This window comes from Cetorhinus maximus, chromosome 25 (genome assembly GCF_964194155.1).
Source record: "Cetorhinus maximus chromosome 25, sCetMax3.hap1.1, whole genome shotgun sequence".
NCBI lineage: Eukaryota > Metazoa > Chordata > Chondrichthyes > Lamniformes > Cetorhinidae > Cetorhinus > Cetorhinus maximus.
This window is the reverse complement of record NC_135903.1, coordinates 14,267,751-14,287,252: the sequence shown is the minus strand read 5'-3', so window position 1 is coordinate 14,287,252 and position 19,502 is coordinate 14,267,751. Positions and strand designations below refer to the sequence as shown.

The 19,502-nt window shown below is 45.1% G+C and overlaps 1 protein-coding gene across 1 annotated transcript in view; it reads left to right on the top strand.

The window, feature by feature from the left end:
* The window catches only part of cdk12 (cyclin dependent kinase 12), a 66,763-nt gene that overhangs the window by 16,298 nt on the left and 30,963 nt on the right, over window positions 1-19,502 (top strand). Inside the window, exons 3-7 of the mRNA XM_078529522.1 lie at window positions 1,290-1,466; window positions 3,167-3,306; window positions 4,181-4,351; window positions 11,425-11,614; window positions 15,887-15,943. Coding sequence (XP_078385648.1) covers window positions 1,290-1,466; window positions 3,167-3,306; window positions 4,181-4,351; window positions 11,425-11,614; window positions 15,887-15,943 — 735 coding nt within the window. The remainder of the gene's footprint in view (window positions 1-1,289; window positions 1,467-3,166; window positions 3,307-4,180; window positions 4,352-11,424; window positions 11,615-15,886; window positions 15,944-19,502) is intronic.

Sequence of the window (19,502 nt, the reverse complement as noted above, 5' to 3'; positions counted from 1 at the left end):
TCGATGTGATAAACACATCTCTTCTGCCAGCCCATAAAAGGGTGCAGCCAACTGCCCCAAAAAATATTACATTAGTTTTATTTTTAAAAAATCTAACCTGATCAAACAAACCCTGGGGTCACACAGGAAAAAGCCTGGTATAGAAACAATACACCAGATTCCTCATGGGGCATATTTCCCCTTTATTCGTGTAAATTTGTACATAATTGTGAACTGTTATTGTCTATTTAGCTGTGATTAGCTGCTCCCAGTACTTCATATCTGTGCTTTGCTCTTTGAGAGCAATGTGCAACTGTCAGGACTTCCAAACAGGGCAAGTATCACAGGTAGCGACTCTAACCTGCAGAGGAAGAGACTGTATTACACAGGCGGAGGGAGGGACTGCGCGTAACAGAGGCAGAGGGAGGGACTGCGCGTAACACAGGCGGAGGGAGGGACCGCGTGTAACACAGGCGGAGGGAGGGACCGCGTAACACAGGCGGAGGGAGGGACCGCGCGTAACACAGGCGGAGGGAGGGACTGCGCGTAACACAGGCAGAGGGAGGGACTGCGCGTAACACAGGCGGAGGGAGGGACCGCGCGTAACACAGGCGGAGGGAGGGACTGCGCGTAACACAGGCAGAGGGAAGGTCCGCGCGTAACACAGGCGGAGGGGGGACCGCGCGTAACACAGGTGGAGGAAGGGACTGCGCGTAACAGGCGGTGGGAGGGACTGCGCGTTACACTGGCGGAGGACGGGACTGCGCGTAACAGGCGGTGGGAGGGACTGCGCGTAACACTGGCGGAGGAAGGGACTGCGCGTAACACTGGCGGAGGGAGGGACTGTGCGTAACACTGGCGGAGGGAGGGACTGCGCGTAACACTGGCGGAGGGAGGGACTGTGCGTAACAATGGCGGAGGGAGGGACTGCGCGTAACACTGGCGGAGGGAGGGACTGCGCGTAACACTGGCAGGGGGAGGGACTGCGCGTAACACTGGCGGAGAGAGAGGTTGTGCATAGCTCAGGTGGAGGGAGGGACGGTACCATTCCTTGATCTGGAACAGATCAAGAATTTTTTTATTACTGTTCTCTATGAAGGATTGTGCGCATCTAATGGAGCAGTGGCTGCCCAGAGGGTTAAAGGCCACCCCCCACCCGAAACACTTTTTCTTGACGTGATGGGATTCTGCAAAGCGCTCTGCTTCTCTCTCCCTCCCCTCACCTGTCCCGCCATTCCCTGGTGCCACTTTACCACGACTACCCCCAGGCACCCTGGTTTTTCGGCTCTGTAATGCTGTTTCTATTTCAGTCCTAAGGAGATCCAGCATGTGAAACCTTCCAAGAAAGACAGAGACCAAAGAACAAGGCATTTACTAGCAGACCTCCCACTTCCACCAGAACTGCCTGGAACAGATCCCTCACCGCCAGATTCACCGGAGCAGAAGACACCACCTCCATCTCAGCCAGTCCTTAAAAAGAGGCCCAAGTAAGAATATCGGAGGAACTGGGAGTTTAGTTAAATATGTTAGTGATCCTGGTCTCGTACCTGCCTTTGCTTGCTGAAAGGGCTCTCTATAATTTGTTGCTCAGGCAGCCAGGAGTTGGGTTCATTCTTAAATGTTAAATAACATGTTTGGCAGAATCAGACTGTGAAACGGCACTGGCCTGATCTGCCAATTAATCCCCTTAACAGCAGCAAAACCGAACAATACTGGAGGTGGATTGCCAGGACAGATTTGCAGAAACCCTGTGTATGAATGGGGAAAGGTACTGTCAAACTGACTGCAGCAATCCTTTATTTTCTATCAAATGCAGTCAGCCAACTGCAGAAAACAGTTCAATTCTATCGCACCAGGTCCTGTATACCCCAGGCACAACCCAACATGGGCCTGGCCTTAGACAGTCAGTGTCCGTGGAACTGTACCCCAGTGAGAGTCAGCGTGTATGGAACTGTACTCCAGTGAGAGTCAGTGTATGTGTGGAACTGTACCCCAGTGAGAGTCATTGTGTGTGAAACTGTACCCAGTCACAGTTTGTGGAACTGTACCTCAGTGAAAGTCAGTGTGTGTGGAACTGTACCCAAATGAGAGTCAGTGTCTGTGGAACTGTAGCCCAGTGCAAGCCAGTGTGTGTGGAACCCATACCCCAATGTGAATCTGTGGAATTGCACCGCAGCGAGAATCAGTATGTGTGTGGAACTGCACCCACATGAGAGTCAGTGTCTGTGGAACTGTACCCACATGAGAGTCAGTGTCTGTGGAACTGTACCCCAGTGAGAGTCTGTTGTGTGTGGAACTGTAGCGCAGTGTGAGTCATTGATTGTGGAACTGTAGCCCAGTGTGAGTCATTGTTTGTGGAACAGTCGCCCAGTGAGAGCCAGTGTGTGGAACTGTACTCCAGTGAGAGTCAGTGTCTACTGAACTGTCCCCCAGTGAGAGTCAGTGTGTGTGTAACTGTATGCCAGTGACAGTCACTGTTCGTGGAACTGTACCCCAGTAAGAGTCAGTTTTTGTGGAACTGTACCCAAATGAGAGTCTGTGTGTGTGGAACTGTACCCCAGTGAGAATTAGTGTCTACTGAACTGTACCCCAGTGAGAGTCACTGTGTGTGGAACTGTACCCCAGTGAGAGTCAGGATGTGTGTGGAACTGTATCCCAGTGAAATCAGTGTGTGTGGAACTGTACCCCAGTGAGAGCCAGTGTGTGTGGAACTGTACCCCAGTGAGAATTAGTGTCTACTGAACTGTACCCCAGTGAGAGTCACTGTGTGTGGAACTGTACCCCAGTGAGAGTCAGGATGTGTGTGGAACTGTATCCCAGTGAAATCAGTGTGTGTGGAACTGTACCCCAGTGAGAGCCAGTGTGTGTGGAACTGTACCCCAGTGAGAGTCAGTGTCTACTGAACTGTACTCCAGTGAGAGTCAGTATGTGTGTGGAACTGTACCCCAGTGAGGTCAGTGTGTGTGGAACTGTACCCCAGTGAGGTCAGTGTGTGTGGAACTGTACCCCAGTGAGATTGAGTGTGTGTGGAACTGTACCCCAGTGCGAGTCAGTGTGTATGGAACTGTACCCCAGTGAAAATCAGTAATCTCGGAAAAAATGTAAATAATATTGGACATGCAGTTGTTGAAGCAAGGGTTTATTGGCTGGTTATTATTGCCACTGACATCTTTCCTAACTTTTTCAGAATCTGTTGTCCTCGCTATGGTGAAAAAAAGGAGACTGAAAGCGACTGGGGCAAGCGGTGTGTAGATAAATTTGACATCATTGGAATCACTGGTGAAGGGACGTACGGGCAAGTTTACAAGGCGAAGGATAAGGACACAGGTATTTGGCGCTTCAGAGACTAGTGCTTTCTGATATTCAGGACATACCAACATTGTGTTTCATGTGGAAAATTTATGTTCTAATGTTCAAGATTTGTGATGACTCTTTGTGTTTTGCTTGGTGGGAAATGCCCTCTCAGTGTTAGTGTGGTGATGCATTGTTGTTTCTTTCTGCTGTCAGCTGCCTGCTCTTTGCTGCTGCTGGTCAAATGTAGTATATCGAGTCACCCAGCCTGCTCTACAGCAATCACCTTTTGTCGAAAAGATGAGTTAGTGAAGGCTTTCATTCTGTGCTCTTGACCCTGTTAAGTGTCTGGGCAGGCTGAGGCAGTGGTTTGCTAACTGCCATTTGATCCCATGGCTCTTGGGTTTTGATCCCCTCTATCTGCATTAGTTCACAATGCAGTATAATCCCAGCCTCTTATAAGGCCCATGTTTAAAATGCTTATATTGGGCAAAAGATCATAATCAATGGCTATATGTATTAATTTCAATTTCAAAGTTGCTGGTTGAAGCATATTACTCATTAGTTCACACTTCATTAAAGTGCACTGAATACAAAAACAACTAAAAGGAAATAAATGGTTAATGTTCAATTACCTTTTGTGCCATTAACTTTCAACTTTCTATCCCCTCAACGTTATGAAGTTACTGCTTGTATTAAGCACTGACTGCAGCTTAAATAAAGGTAGTCTATTTAATAGCATCCTAAAGTATTCTTGTGCTATACCAGCATACAGTAAGAGTGCTACACTGGCCATTGCATATAGCAGGCAAATCAGGTTCATGCAACTGGACCCACCAGAAGCAGTACGGATAATTCTTTACCCTGTGACTGGCTAGTCAGGTAATGGATACTCTTTCTCTTCTGGTAGGTGAGATGGTTGCTCTTAAAAAGGTTCGGCTGGATAATGAAAAGGAGGGATTCCCCATCACGGCCATTCGAGAAATCAAGATCCTTCGTCAGCTCAACCATACCAGTGTGGTCAACATGAAGGAAATTGTGACGGACAAACAAGATGCACTGGACTTCAAAAAAGATAAAGGTATGCTCATAGATGTTAACATGGAGAATGAGGTTTCAAAAGATTTTGTCCTTGTAACCAAAAACAATGCGTGTCCATTTTCACTTCCGAAGCACTTGCAATGCAGTTAGTACCAATTGTCCACACTTTAATTAAAGATAAGAAATAGGAGGAGTGGACCACCTGGCCCTTTGAGCCTGCTCCATTATTTAATAAGATCATGGCTGATCCTTGACCAAAACCCACCATCCCTGTATTCTTTGATTACTTTACAATCCAAAAATCTATCAATTTCAGCCTTGAATATACTGAACGATTGAGCATCCACAGCCCTCTGAAGTAGAGAATTCCGAAGATTCACAATGATCTGAGTGAAAATATTTCTTCTTATCTCAGTCAAAAATGGTAATCCCCTTATCCTGAGACTGTGCCCTATCTACACCGTGTTCCCTGATCCCCCAGCACTGAGGCCAGTGACCCCTGAATCGAAACCCCTGTTTTCCACACCACTCTTTGAGCCATGCTTTTAACTGTCTAATTTGTTTGACCCTGTTCCAAATATGCAATCTAGAGATTATTACCTTTGAGTTTATGCATTTTAATTTGGACCCTAACTGCTCAAATGCCCTCAGTAGAATCTCATTCCTCATTCTACCTATGTTGTTGGTTACTACGTGGATGATGACAACTGGATTCCTCCCTTTCACCTCAAATTCTTCTCCAGCTGAGAGATGTCTTTAACCCAGGCACTGCACAGGCAACACAATCTTCGGGGCCTGCGGTTTGCAGTGTCTGTTTCCCGACTATACTATCCTCTGCCACTAACACATTCCACTCTCCCACTTGAATGGTCTCCTGCACCATGGTGCCATGTTCAGTTTGCTCATCCACCCTGCAGATTTTGCCTTCATTCACACAAGTAGTAAGAGCCTTTTACCTGTTGGATAACAGCAAAGGCTGAGGCTCCTCCAGCACTGCACCTGGGCTCTCCTTATTGTTTGACTTGCAGTCGTACTCTCCTGCCCTTGATCACTAACCAGACCTTTACCACATCCTAACCTAAAGGGTATCACTACACCTTGGATTAAATTGTCCAGGCAACTCTTCCCCTCCCTGATGCTCTGCAATGTTTGCACTCGTGCTCCAGCTCAATAATTTTGAGCCAGAATTCCAAAGTTCCTCGAGATGCCGCCACTCACTGTAGATGGGGTTGTCTGGGATTGCAGTGTTCACCATAAACTTCCACATGCTGCATTCCTACATAGCCTTGTTTTATTTATCTAATTAATTAATTTAGGTATATAATCGACTTAGCTTATCATTTTATTCATATAATTAATTACTTGGTCCAGCAGTTTCTTGGCAGTACAGAACTTGAATATTGCTAAAAGAAATGTCAAAGCTTTTTGTCCAGCACAGGCTTGTCCAGCCTTTCTGCGTGGGGGGACCACATTTCAGTTTTTCTCAGCTCAGAGCTGATGAGCAAATGTCGGAAAGATAAGGTTTGGCACAACATTAAACATTAATTTCAGAAAAATAGGCTGACGTAGGAAATGAAACAACTTGCTGAGCAAAAAAATGTCAAAACAATAGATTGATCATTTTTAAAAATTAGTAATAAATAAAGATGGCCATTAGAGTGTGAAATGGTGTTTGTGTCTAGCTCACTCCCAGTCTTGGGGTGCTCCCTCATTCACCCTCACCCCCTGTGAGAGTGGGTGAGAGTGCCTGTTGGTGTGTAGGGATGAAGGTGAATGAGAACCCTTAGACTGGGAGGGAGCCAGACACACACACTCCCCTCCCTCTTACCCTCTCACCCCTCTCCCCCGCTTCTCATGCATGCACACACATTCACCCCTCTCGCACCTGCACACACACACACACCCCTCACACGTATACACACCTACCACCCTTGCGCGCACACACAGGCACATAACTTGCACCTTTCGCGCATGAGTGAACACACACACTCCTCTCACAAACTCTCACCACTTTCGCACACCCCCTCGCACGTGCTTACCCCCTTCGCGCACGCATCACCCCCCTTGCGCCCACACTCACCCTCCCCTTGCGTCTGCACTCACCCCCCTGTCATGACTCACTGGGGATCATGTGCTGTTATAACAAGCCCCACTGTTCCCCGAGCCGCAACAAATGTGAAAAGTTTGACCAAACCACCAGATTGCCCCAATTCTACATAACTGTTTAATTTAGGTTAACAGAATACGAGCACCAGGTTTGTAAACTTAATAAATAACTGTTTACTGAACAAATTGTCTTTAACTCGTGGCAAAGAAAGAAATATGAACTACTAACTTCTAACACTATAATCTAAACCCTACCCCCTTCTTAAATCTCTATGCACGCGCGCGCGCGCACACACACACACACACACACACACACACACACACATATATCCACACACACACACACACACGGCACATAAGACACACAAAACATGGATTTTAAGGGTGGGATAAAACAGCTCAATAGCACCAATTCTGGAGTACAGGATTTGATGGGTTGATTTTGATCGATATCTTCCAAATCCCTTTCAGTTCTTGTTGATGATGCGAGGCGGTCTTCCAGCACTTTCAATATTTAGTTCACTGGTTGAGCACTTGCCTTTCAATGTCCCGAACAGTGATTTTCCCCTTTGCCTCTTGACAGGGGTTTTCAGAGAGAGAGCAGGTGATAGAGATCTGAGAAGAAAAGCCAGCTAGCTATTAATGTAGAATTACTGGAATCTTCCATGCACAGGAAAAAGAGGTTTTAGGTCTTGTTCTTTTCAGGCTAAGAGCTATTCAGCTTCACTGCCTTCACACAAAAACCTGGTCACCTGGTCAGGAGCCAATTAAAACACTGTTGCCAGGCAGCTCCATTGGTCCAGGACTCCTTTCCGGCACCATCCTGTCTTTTATGGCACTCGTTCGCACCCACCCGCCCTCCCACCCAGGTTCGCCCCCACCCGCCCGCCCTCGTTCGCGTCCGCCCACCCTCCCTCATTCTGCCCCTCCTGCCCGCGCTCCCTCACGCCTACCCTCAATCTCAACGGCCCACCTTCTCACCCTCCCTCCCTCATTCTCACCCACCTACTAGTGAGCCTATCAGCAGCAAGGACAGGAGAGGAACAGCCTGTGATTGATGGAGCAGAAATCTTCAACCTCACTGTCCTGTCTTACCAGCATTTTGAACAGTTGCTCGGGAAGACCACCTAGAGGGGCTTTGTGGGCCACAGTCCGGCCTACTGGCCGTGGCTTGGATAAGCCTGGCCTAGCCAATCAGCACCCTTTTCTCCTGTTGTATAACTTGTTGTGACCATTTGAAATTTGGCGTTTTTGCATTTGCCCTACATACGAACATGCTAATTAGGAGCAGGATTAGGCCACTCAGCCCCTCGAGCCTGCTCTGCCATTCAATAAGACCATGGCTGATTTGAATGTAACCTTAACTCCACATTCCTGCCTACCTCTGATAATCTGTCACCCCCTTGTTAATCAAGAATCTATCTAGCTCTGTCTTAAAAATATTCAAAGACTCTGCCTGCTTCCACCGCCTTTTGAGAAAGAGAATTCCAAAGACTCGCAACCCTCAGAGAAAAAAATTCTCCTCATCTCTGTCTTAAATGTGCGACCCCTTATTTTTAAACAGTGACCCCCTAGCTCTAGATTCTCCCACAAGAGGAAACATCCTCTCCATATCCATCCTGTCAAGACCTCTCAGGATTTTAAAGGTTTCAATTAAGTCGCCTCCTACTCTTCTAAATTCCAGTGGATACAAGCCTAACCTGTCCAGCCTTTACTCATAAAACAATCCGCCCATTCCTGATATTAGTCTAGTAAACCTTCTCTGAACAGCTTCTAACACATTTACACCTTTCTTTAAATAAGGAGACCAGTACTGTACACAATGTTCCAGATGTGGTCTCACCAATGCCCTGTACAACTGAAGCATAACCTCCCTACTTTTGGAATCAATTCCTCTCTCAATAAATTATAATATTCTATTGGCTTTCCTAGTTACCTGCTGTACCTGCATACTAACCTTTTGTGATTCATGCACTAGGACACCCCGATCCCTCTGAATCTCCGAGCTCTGCAATCTCTCACCATTTAGATAATAAGCTTCTTTTTTATTCTTCCTGCCAAAATGAACAATTTCACATTTGCCCACATTATACTCAATTTGCCAGACCTTTGCTCACTCACTTAACCTATCTATGTCACTCTGTAGCCTCCTCTTCACAATTTACTTTCCTACCTATATTTGTGTCGTCAGCAAATTTAGCAACCATTCCTATGGTCCCTTCATCAAAACCGTTGATATAAATTGTAGAAAGTTGAGGTCCCAGCACTGATCCCTATGGCACACCACTCGTCACATCCTGCAACCAGAAAATGACCCATTTATGCCAACTATCTGCTTCCTGTTAGCCAGCCAATCTTCTATCCATGCCAATCTGTTACCCCCTACACCGTGAGCTTTTATTTTCTGCAAATGATGACTGAAGATGAAAAGCTTCAGCAAGATATCTTTTTAGCAATACTTGATCTATTTTAAATTATAGGTGGATTAAATATTTACCTGTATCATAAGTCACTACATGTGTTTGAGGCAAAAAGTAGCAACTCCTTCCCCCTCTGCACTACATTCCCACGCTCACCAAATGCCCAAATTTTACAATTTGTGATGTGTTGCATTTAAGACCACTGTACTGGCCACTTACTCAACTTTTTTGCAAAGTAATGCTGTGGAACTTGTTGCAGCAGTGACCAGGTTGCAGTTGTGGTTGTAATGGCCAAAGTTGGTCTTTGGGCCCAGTGATCAGACCCAATGTGTGTGGGCAGTAAGAAGCAGCTTGTAAACAGTGTAACTGCTTATTAATGAAGGCAAAGGATACAGAGCTTGGGCCATTTTATATATAAATATATGAGTACCTTCACAATACTGGTTTGCAGTAATGTGACAAAGATCAAAATTCAAATTTATTAAAACAAACAGAGCTTTATTTAATTCTTCAATCTCATAATAACAAGAAACAACAAAAAGATATTTTTTAAATGGTAAGTTTACAAAAACACCATTGTAACACACGCCCTGCATTATTTAACACTCATCACAGAAACATTCGTGACATTCAGGACACCATGCAAAAATATGCAATGAACTACACTTTAATCATATCCCATTGTAATCGTCTCAATGGAAATGCTATCAAAAGGATGACCCTATACTCTACTTCAAAAGGGAAATAAACAGGAATGGTCGGAAATTCATTTTCACTTCAACTGAGTAAGGTCGTTACACGCTATGACACCAGCCTTAACAACCTGTTACCATGGTTTCCTAGTATGTATCTTGTCAGTATGTTGTGACACATCCATATCTTTACAGAGTTGGCTACATCCTGATCACATTGTTTTCCTATCAGACTGTTTGTTTCAACTGCCTCTAATGAATTATCTTAATTGCATTGAAGTTCATTTTAAATGCCACATATTGGTGTCCATCTTTGATGAAGGCTACAGTGTAATTGAATCATCACAAAGAGAATATTGCTTTGATGGGCACAAAGTTATCTGTTATATCTATCATATATTCTGTCAAATAGTAAAACAATTCCAATGCCCTTTACTTCATGTTCATATCAGGTCAATTTCAAACTTAATCAGTTTAACCTCTCCAGTATTAAAACAATAGTCCCATGAAAATATATGAACTTCACACCATCCATACAATGATGCAAGCTCCACATAGTCCACCTACCTCTCCCAAGAGAGGGAGAAAAACTTAGTTCAAAATTAATGCTCCATTAAGAGCCTCATCTAGTTGCTGCCAGGATTTAACTGAGGGCGGGAGTGTCCCATACCAAGTGGCTCACCTGGAAGCTTTCCCTCTGTGGGCTGGTGGTGGGTGAGGGGGGTTCCCATTAATGGGCCCCCCCCCCCTGCAAGGTATAACAACAACCCCCAGTCCCCCTACACACCCCACCCTCCTCGCCTCGGCCTTGCTGATGCTCCCCGTGGCCCTGCCGATGCTGGAGAGTCAGGACTTCCTGTTTCTGAGAGGTGAAAATCCTGTCTCAACTCAACTAATGGACGGGGCAGCCATCTAGAAGGTGGCTCCTCCCTCTCCCCACCCCCTGACATTTTAGCTGGGGGGGTGGGGTGGGGACCAGCAGCACCTTGTTAAATTCGCACTTGGGGATCAGGTAACCTTTAACTTCTCAGACTTGTGACTAATTGGCCAGAAATGCCTCCTTCCTGGAGCTTTTCAAGCATCAAATCAACAGAAAGGAATGAATGATCAGTTAATCCATTTCTGACTGCAGTGAGCAACACTGGGAGCACTCCTGAACTGCTGCCCTGGGATCTTTAGCTGAGCAGCCGTCAGGTTTAATTTGTTTTTAATTCAGTTTTTCATGGTATGTGGGCATCGCTGGTAAGGCCTGCATTTGTTGCCCATCCCTTATTGCCCTTGAACTATGTGGCTTGCGAAGCCATTTCAGAGGGTAGTTAAGAGTCAACCACACTGCTGGGGTCTGGAGTCACATGTAGGCCAGACCAGTTAAGGACGGCAGATTTCCTTCCCTAAAGGACATTAGTGAACCAGATGGGTTTTTATAACAATTGATGGTAGTTTCATTACTGGGATTAGATTTCAATTCCAGATTTTGTTAATTGAATTTAAATTCCGCCAGCTGCCATGGTCGAATTTGAACCTATGTCGCCAAGACGTTAGCTTAGTCCTCTGGATTATTATTTCAGTGATGTGACCACTGCACCACTATCTCCCCGCAAATGTTGTGATCTGAACGATGGCCGCATGTCAATATGGTGCACTGAACTAAGATGATGATTCAGGTAGTGGGCTCAAGACATGGAGTGGGGTTTGAACCAACAGTAATGGATTTACAGAGATGAGTGATTCTGACTCAGCCAAGCTGACACATAAGGGAGTCTGCATTTTAAGACAGCAACAGTAAATATTTGAGAATCCCGTGCTAAGTTATGTGAGTAACTTTCTCCTGTGCTGAGTAAATGATGACAGTAACCATTTGCTTGCTCATGTTGTCTCCGTCACTAATCTAACAGGAGCTTTCTACCTGGTCTTTGAGTACATGGACCATGATTTGATGGGTTTGCTGGAGTCAGGGCTGGTGCATTTTACTGAGGACCACATCAAGTCCTTCATGCGGCAACTGATGGATGGTCTGGATTACTGTCATAAGAAGAATTTTCTGCACCGTGATATTAAATGCTCCAACATCCTCCTCAACAACAGGTACGGATATGCAGAGCTAGTGGAGGATGGGAGATATACTTTGTGGGAAGCTGTTGATGGGGGGACATGGGGGAGGTTTTGTTTTTGTGGGCTGGGGGGGCGGGGGTGTGTGAGGGTAAGTTGGGGGCTTATCTCACTGGTTATTCCTTTTATCCAGGATGATTATCGTGGGGCAGGAGAGTTATTTTAGGGGGATGGTTTAGTTTGGCGGGGGTGGTTCAGTTTTGGGGGGTGGTTCAGTTTTGGGGGGTGGTTCAGTTTTGGGGGGTGTTTAATTTTGGGGGTCGGTTTAGTATATGGGAGTGGTTCAGTTTGATGGAGTGATTTAGTTTAGGGGGATGGTTCAGTTTTGGGGCGGCGGTTCAGCTTGAGGGGTGGCTCAGTTTTGGGGTGATGGCTCAGTTTGAGGGGATGGTTTAAGTTTAGGGGCGATGGTTCAATTTGGGGGCAGGGGGTGGTTCACTTTGGGGGATGGTTCAGTTTGGAGCAATAAGTTGTAAATCCAACCATAGATGAGGCTATTTTGGATCTGGTAATGTGTAATGGAGCAGATTTAATAAATGACCTTAGAGTAAAAGATCCCCTAGGAAATAGTGACCAAAACATGGTGGAATTTAGCATTCAGTTTGAGAGTGAGAAACTTAGTTCAGAAACAACTGTCCTAAACTTAAATAAGAGTAATTACAAAGGAATGAGGGCAGAGTTGGCTGGAGTGGACTGGGAAAGGAGTTTAGCAGAAAAGACGGTTCATGAACAATGGCAGCCATTCAAGAAAATAGTTCATGACTCAACAATATATATCCCAGTGAAGAAGAAGGATTGTAGGAAGTGGATAAACCAACCATGGTTAACCAAGGAAGTTAAGGGTAGTATCAAAGTGAAAGAAAAAACATACAATGTGGCAAAGATTAGTGGTAAGCCAGAGGATTGAGAAAGTTTTAAAAACCAACAGAAGATGACCAAAAAATAATAAAGAGGGAGAAAATAAACTTTGAAGGTAAGCTAGCAAGTAATATCAAAATGGACAGTAAGACCTTCTTTAAATATATAAAAAGGGAGAGGCCAAAGGCAATATAAGCCCCTTAGAGAATGAGACTAGGGAAATAATAATGGGGAACCAGGAAATGGCAGAGGAGTTGAATAAATATTTTGCATTAGTCTTCATGCAGGAGATCAAAAATACTAAATAATCAAGGGGCAAAAGTGGGGGAGGAAATAAATACAATAACAATCACTAGAGAAAAAGTACTAGGGAAACTAATGGGGCTAAAGGCCGACAAGTTCCCTGGACCTGATGGGTTGCATCCTAGGATATTAAAGGAAATAGCTGCAGAGATAATGGATGCACTGATAGTAATCTTCCAAGAATCCTTAGATTCTGGAAAAGTCCCAGAGGATTGGAAAATTGCTAGTGTAACACCCTTATTCAAAAGGGAAGGAAGACAAAAAGGTAACTCTACATCAGTTAGCTTAACATCTGTCAATGGGAAAATGTTAGAGTCTATTATAAAGGATGTAATAGCAGAGCATTTAGAAATGTATAATATAAACAAGCGTAGTCAGCTTGGCTTCATTAAGGGGAAATCATGTCTGACAAATTTATTAGAATTCTTCGAGGAGGTAACAAGCGGGATAGATAAAGGGGAACCAATATATTTGGATTTCCAAAAGGCGTTCGATAAAGTAACACACGTAAGGCTACTCAATAAGATAAGAGCCCATGGTGTTAGGGGTAGTATATTAGCATGGATAGAGGACTGGCTAACTAATAGAAGACAGAGAGTTGGGAGAAGGGGGGCGTTTCAGGATGGCAACCTGTAACTAGTGGAGTGCCACAGGGATCAGTGCTGGGGCCACAATTATTTACAATATATATTAATGACTTGGATGAGGGAAATGAACGTACTATCGCCAAGTTTCCAGATGACACAAAAATAGGTATGAAGGCAAGTAGTGAGGATGACACAAAGAGTCTACAGAGGGATATAGACAGGTGAAGTGAGTGGGCAAAAACATGGCAGATGGAATATATTGTGGGAAAATGTGAGATTATGCACTTTGGCAGGAAGAATAGAGGAGCTGAATATAACTTAAATGGAGAAAGACTGCAGAAAGCTGCAGCACAGGAGGATTTGGGGGTCCTCGTGCATGAATCCCAAAAAGCTAGCGTACAAGTTCAGCAGGTAATAGGGAAGGCAAATGGAATGTTGGCCTTTATTTCAAAGGGAATAGAGTATAAAAATAGGCAAGACTTGCTAAAACTATACAAGGCACTAGTTAGACCACACCTAGAATACTGTGAACTGTTTTGGTCCCCTTATCTAAGGAAAGATATACTGACATTGGAGGCAGTTCAGAGAAGGTTCACTAGGTTGATCCCGAGTATAGAGGGATTTTCTTATGAGGAGAGGTTGAGTAGGTTGGGCCTGTATTCATTGGAGTTTAGAAGAATGAGAGGCGACCTTATTGAAACATATAAGATTCTTAGGGGGCTTGACAGGGTGGATGCTGAGAGGTTGTTTCCCCTCATGGGAGAGTGTAAGACCAGAGGACATAATCTCAGAGTGAGGGGTCGCCCATTTAAGACAGATGAGGGGGAATTTCTTCTCTCAGAGGGTAGTGAATCTGTGGAATTCTTTACTGCAGAGGTTGGGGCATTAAGTATATTCAAGGCTGAGATAGACAGATTTTTAATCAGTAAGGGAATCAAGGGTTAAGGGGAAAAGGCAGGAAATTGGAGTTGAGGATTTTCAGATCAGCCATGATCTCATTGAATGGCGGAGCAGACTCGATGGTGTGGATGGACTACTGCTCCTACACCTTATGGTCTTTACGGGGGTGGTTCAGTTTTGGTGGGAGGTGATTCAGTTTTGGGGGTGATTCAGCTTTTGGCGGGGGTGGGTGGTTCACTTTGGTGGGTGTGGTTCAGTTTTGGGGGATGGTTCAGTTTGGCGGATTGGGGGATGGCTCAGTTTTGGTGGATGGTTCAGTTTTGGCGGATGGTTCAGTTTTGGCGGATGGTTCAGTTTTGGGGGGTGGTTCAGTTTTGGGGGATGGTTCAGTTTGGCGGATGGCTCAGTTTTGGGGGATGGTTCAGTTTTGGCGGATGGTTCAGTTTGGCGGATGGCTCAGTTTTGGGGGATGGTTCAGTTTTGGCGGATGGTTCAGTTTGGCGGATGGCTCAGTTTTGGGGGATGGTTCAGTTTTGGTGGATGGTTCAGTTTTGGCGGATGGTTCAGTTTTGAGGGGGTGGTTCAGTTTTGGCGGATGGTTCAGTTTGGCGGATGGTTCAGTTTTGAGGGGGTGGTTCAGTTTTGAGGCGGTGGTTCAGTTTTGGGGGATGGTTCAGTTTGGCGGATGGTTCAGTTTGGCGGATGGCTCAGTTTTGGGGGATGGTTCAGTTTTGGCGGATGGTTCAGTTTGGCGGATGGCTCAGTTTTGGGGGATGGTTCAGTTTTGGCGAATGGTTCAGTTTTGGCGAATGGTTCAGTTTTGGGGGATGGTTCAGTTTTGGCGGATGGTTCAGTTTTGGCGGATGGTTCAGTTTGGCGGATGGTTCAGTTTTGAGGGGGTGGTTCAGTTTTGGGGAATGGTTCAGTTTGGCGGATGGTTCAGTTTTGAGGGGGTGGTTCAGTTTTGAGGGGGTGGTTCAGTTTTGAGGGGGTGGTTCAGTTTTGGGGGATGGATCAGTTTGGCAGATGGTTCAGTTTTGAGGGGGTGGTTCAGTTTTGAGGGGGTGGTTCAGTTTTGAGGGGGTGGTTCAGTTTTGAGGAGGTGGTTCAGTTTTGGTGGATGGTTCAGTTTTGAGGGGGTGGTTCAGTTTTGAGGGGGTGGTTCAGTTTTGGTGGATGGTTCAGTTTTGGTGGATGGTTCAGTTTTGGGGGATGGTTCAGTTTTGAGGGGGTGGTTCAGTTTTGAGGGGGTGGTTCAGTTTGGCGGATGGTTCAGTTTTGAGGGCGTGGTTTAGTTTCGGGAATGGTTCAGTTTGGGGGGGTGGTTTAGTTTCGGGAATGGTTCAGTTTGAGGGGATGGCTCAGTTTAGGGGGAGCAGTTCAGTTTGGGGGTCGGTTTAGTATGGAACTGCTATCTCACTGATTGTTCCCTTCATTCAGGGGGTTTAGTGGGATGGGGCAGGGGTGGAAACTGCTGTCACAATGGTTGTTCCCTTTATCTGGGTAGTGGGGAGGGGTTAGTGAGAGGGGGTGGGGTTTTAGTTTTGGGCGTGTGATTAGAATAGAAACTTCTGTCTCACTGATTGTTCCCTTTATCCAGTGGACAGATCAAGCTGGCGGATTTTGGTTTGGCCCGATTGTACAACTCGGAGGAGAGGTGAGTTGCTAAATGGTGTAATATTCACTCACTGTCTGTCGGTTCCCAGTCAAGGCACCATGGTGTGTATGAGAGCAGGAGCCAAGTATATAGCACTCTGAAATAAAAACAGGAAATGCTGGAAAAACTCAGCAGGCCTGGCAGCATTTGTGGAAAGAGAAACAAAGTTAACATTTTGAGTCCATATGACTTTTCTTCAGAGTTCTCTGGGTTATATTACCATGTGGGCACGGGATACTTTACATGGGGCCAGAGAGATTTTTAGTAATGGTGTTAATTGGTGCCTGCGCAGGTAGCCGGGCAACACTTGGTGCACCACAACTTGGGGGAGAGAATCTTACAGTAATGCTTATAAGCATTCCACAAAGGATCTGGGCTCTGACCAGCTACTGCCTGATGCTGTTCAGTGAAACCAAATGTTATGTTGAGCAAATTTATCCTTAATGTCTGTACCTCATTGTCTCTTCTCTATATCTTTGATGTAGAAGCTTACAGATTGTTAAGAGTTAAAAAAAAGCCTTGCATTAAATAGCCTGTGGGCGCCCCCTGCTACTGGATACAATATCCAACCCCTTCCACCTGTGGCTGCAGTGTTTCATCAACAGGACGAAATGCAGCAACTCGCCAAGTTTATTCCCCTGCACTTCCAAACCCCACCACCTCAACATCAAGACAGACACTAACAACAAAGTCTAAACTGGTTGCTTATTGAACACGTTGTTTGTCGGATTTTTCTGCTACGTTTATAGTTATGTCCCCTTGTCCTTGAATCACTTATAACCGTGTGCTAATGGTGTTGAGTTGGGAATTACAGCAATTTGACCAAGCTGCCATGAAGGAATAGTTGTGTATGTTCAAAGACAGGATGATGTCCCAGTTTGTTTTTGTGGATTGACGGAGGACAACAGGAGAGCTATGTGCAAACAGTATTGAGATACTTTTAACAGCCAGTTGGGAGTAGGGAAAGTCACAGGTCTTTTTTGAGGCTACAATGAGGAAAATCTCTTGAAGGAATATTGCTTAAATTCTTCTCACCGACCATTCCAGATAGGACTAGAAGTGACAGGAAGTGATCTACACTCGGGTGTTGACTCTTAACAATATTTGTAGATGACTTAGATGAAGGAATAGAGAGCCATTTATTTAAGTTTGCTGCTGACACTAAGCTAGGTAGCACAGTAAATACTATAGATTGGGGCAGAAAGTTGTAAAGGGACATTGATAGATTAAGTGAGATGGAAGAAATGGCAGATGGAGTTCAATGTTAGCAAGTGGGAGGTCATCCACTGTGGATCAAAGATAGATCAGAGTGTTTTCAAATGGCGCAAAGAAGAAGCACAGCTTGTGATCTGGATCTTGGTGTGCAGGGGACAGTTTCAAAGTTTGCGGATGATATGAAGCTTGGGAGTGTTGTAAACTGCGAGGAGGACGGTGTGGAACTTCAAAAGAACATAGACAAGTTGGTGGAGTGGGCAGATAGTTGGCGGATGAAGTTCAATGTGGAGAAGTGTGAGGTGATGCATTTTGGTAGTAAGAACATAGAGAGACAATATAAAATAAGGGATGAAATTTTGAAGGGGGTGCAGGAGCAGAAAGACCTGGGTGTATTTGTGCATAGATCGTCGAAGGTGGCAGGACAGATGGAGAGAGCATTAAATAAAGCAAATAGTATCCTGGGCTTTATTAATAGGGGCATAGAGTACAAGAGCAAGGAGGCCATGCTGAATTATATAAGACACTCATTAGACTTCAGCTGGGCACCACATAATAGGGAAGGATGTGAACACATTGGAGAGAGTGCTGAAGAGATTTACAAGAATGGCTCCAGGAATGAGAAACTTCAGTTACGAAGAAAGCAGTGGGGAAAATGCTAGGGTCTGTTATAAAAGATGTGGTAATGTAACACTTGGAAAGCATTAATGGGATTAGACAAAGTCAGCATGGGTTTATGAAAGGGAAATCATGCTTAACTAATCTACTGGAGTTTTTTGAGAATGTAACTAGTAGAATGGATAAGGGAGAACCAGTTGATGTGGTGTATTTGTATTTCAAGTAGGCTTTTGATAAGGTCCTACATCAGAAGCTAGTGGGCAAAATTAAAGCACATGGGATTGGGGGTAATATACTGGCTTGGATTGAGAATTGGTTGACAGATCGGAAACAGAGAATGGGAATAAATGGACCTTTTTCCGGGTGGCAGGCAGTGACTAGTGGTGTGCCACAGGGATCAGTGCTTGGGCCCCAGCTATTCACGATATATATAAATGACTTGGATGAGGGAACCAAATGCAATATTTCCAAGTTTGCTTACGACACAAAACTGGGCGGGGTTGAGAGTTGTGAGGAGGATGCAAGGAGGCTTCAGGGCGATTTAGACAAGTTGTGAGTGTAGGCAAACACATGGCAGATTGCAGTATAACATGGATAAATGTGAAGTTATACGCTTCGGTGTGAAAAACAGAAAGGTAGAGTATTATTTAAATGGTGATATATTGGGAAATGTGGATGTACAGAGGGATCTTGGTGTACTTGTACACCAGTCAACAAAAGTAAATGGCAGGTGCAGTAAGAAGTTAGGAAGGCAAATGGTATGTTGGCCTTCATTGCAAGAGGATTTGAGCTGAGAAGTAGGGATGTCTTACTGCAGTTATACAGTGAGACCACACCTGGAGTATTTCATGCAGTTTTGGTCTCCCTACCTAAGAAAGGATATACTTGCCATAGAAGGACTACAGCGAAGGTTCATTAGGCTGATACCGGGGATGTCAGGACTGTCATATGAGGAGAGATTGGTTCGACTGTATTCACTAGAGTTTAGAAGAATGAGAGGGCATCTGATTGAAACGTATAAAATTCTAACAGGGCTAGACAGACTGGATGCAGAGAGAACATTTCCCCTGATTGGGGAATCTAGAACCAGGGGCCACAGTCTCAGGACACGGGGCAGGCCTTTTAGGACTGAGATGAGGGAAAATTTCTTCACTCAGAGGGTGGTCAACCTGTGGAATTCTCTACCACAGAAGGCTGTGGAGGCCGGGTCACTGAATATATTCAAGAAAGAAATTGATTAATTTTTGGATATTAGGGGCATCAAGGGGTATGGAGAGAAAGCAGGAATATGGCGTTGAGATAGAGGATCAGCTATGATCATGTTGAAAGGCAGAGCAAGCTCGAAGAGCCAAATGGCCTACTCTTGCTCCTAGTTTCTATGTTTCTATAGATTGGAGAGGGAATGTTCTCCTTGGAGAGAAGAAAGCTAAGAGGAGATTTGATAGAGATGTTCAAAATCATGATGGGGCTGGACAGAGTAGATAGGGAGAAGCTCCCACTCGTTTAAGGATCAAGAACGAGAGGGCACAGATTTAAAGTGATTTGCAAAAAAAGCAAATGTGATGTGAGAAAAAACTTCTTCACACAACGAGTGGATCGGGTCTGGAATGCACTGCCTGTAAGTGTGGTGGAGGCAGGTTCAATCGAGGTATTCAAGAGGCCATTAGATGATCATTTGAATAGAAACAATGCAGGGGTACGGGGAAAAGGCAGGGCAATGGCATTTGGT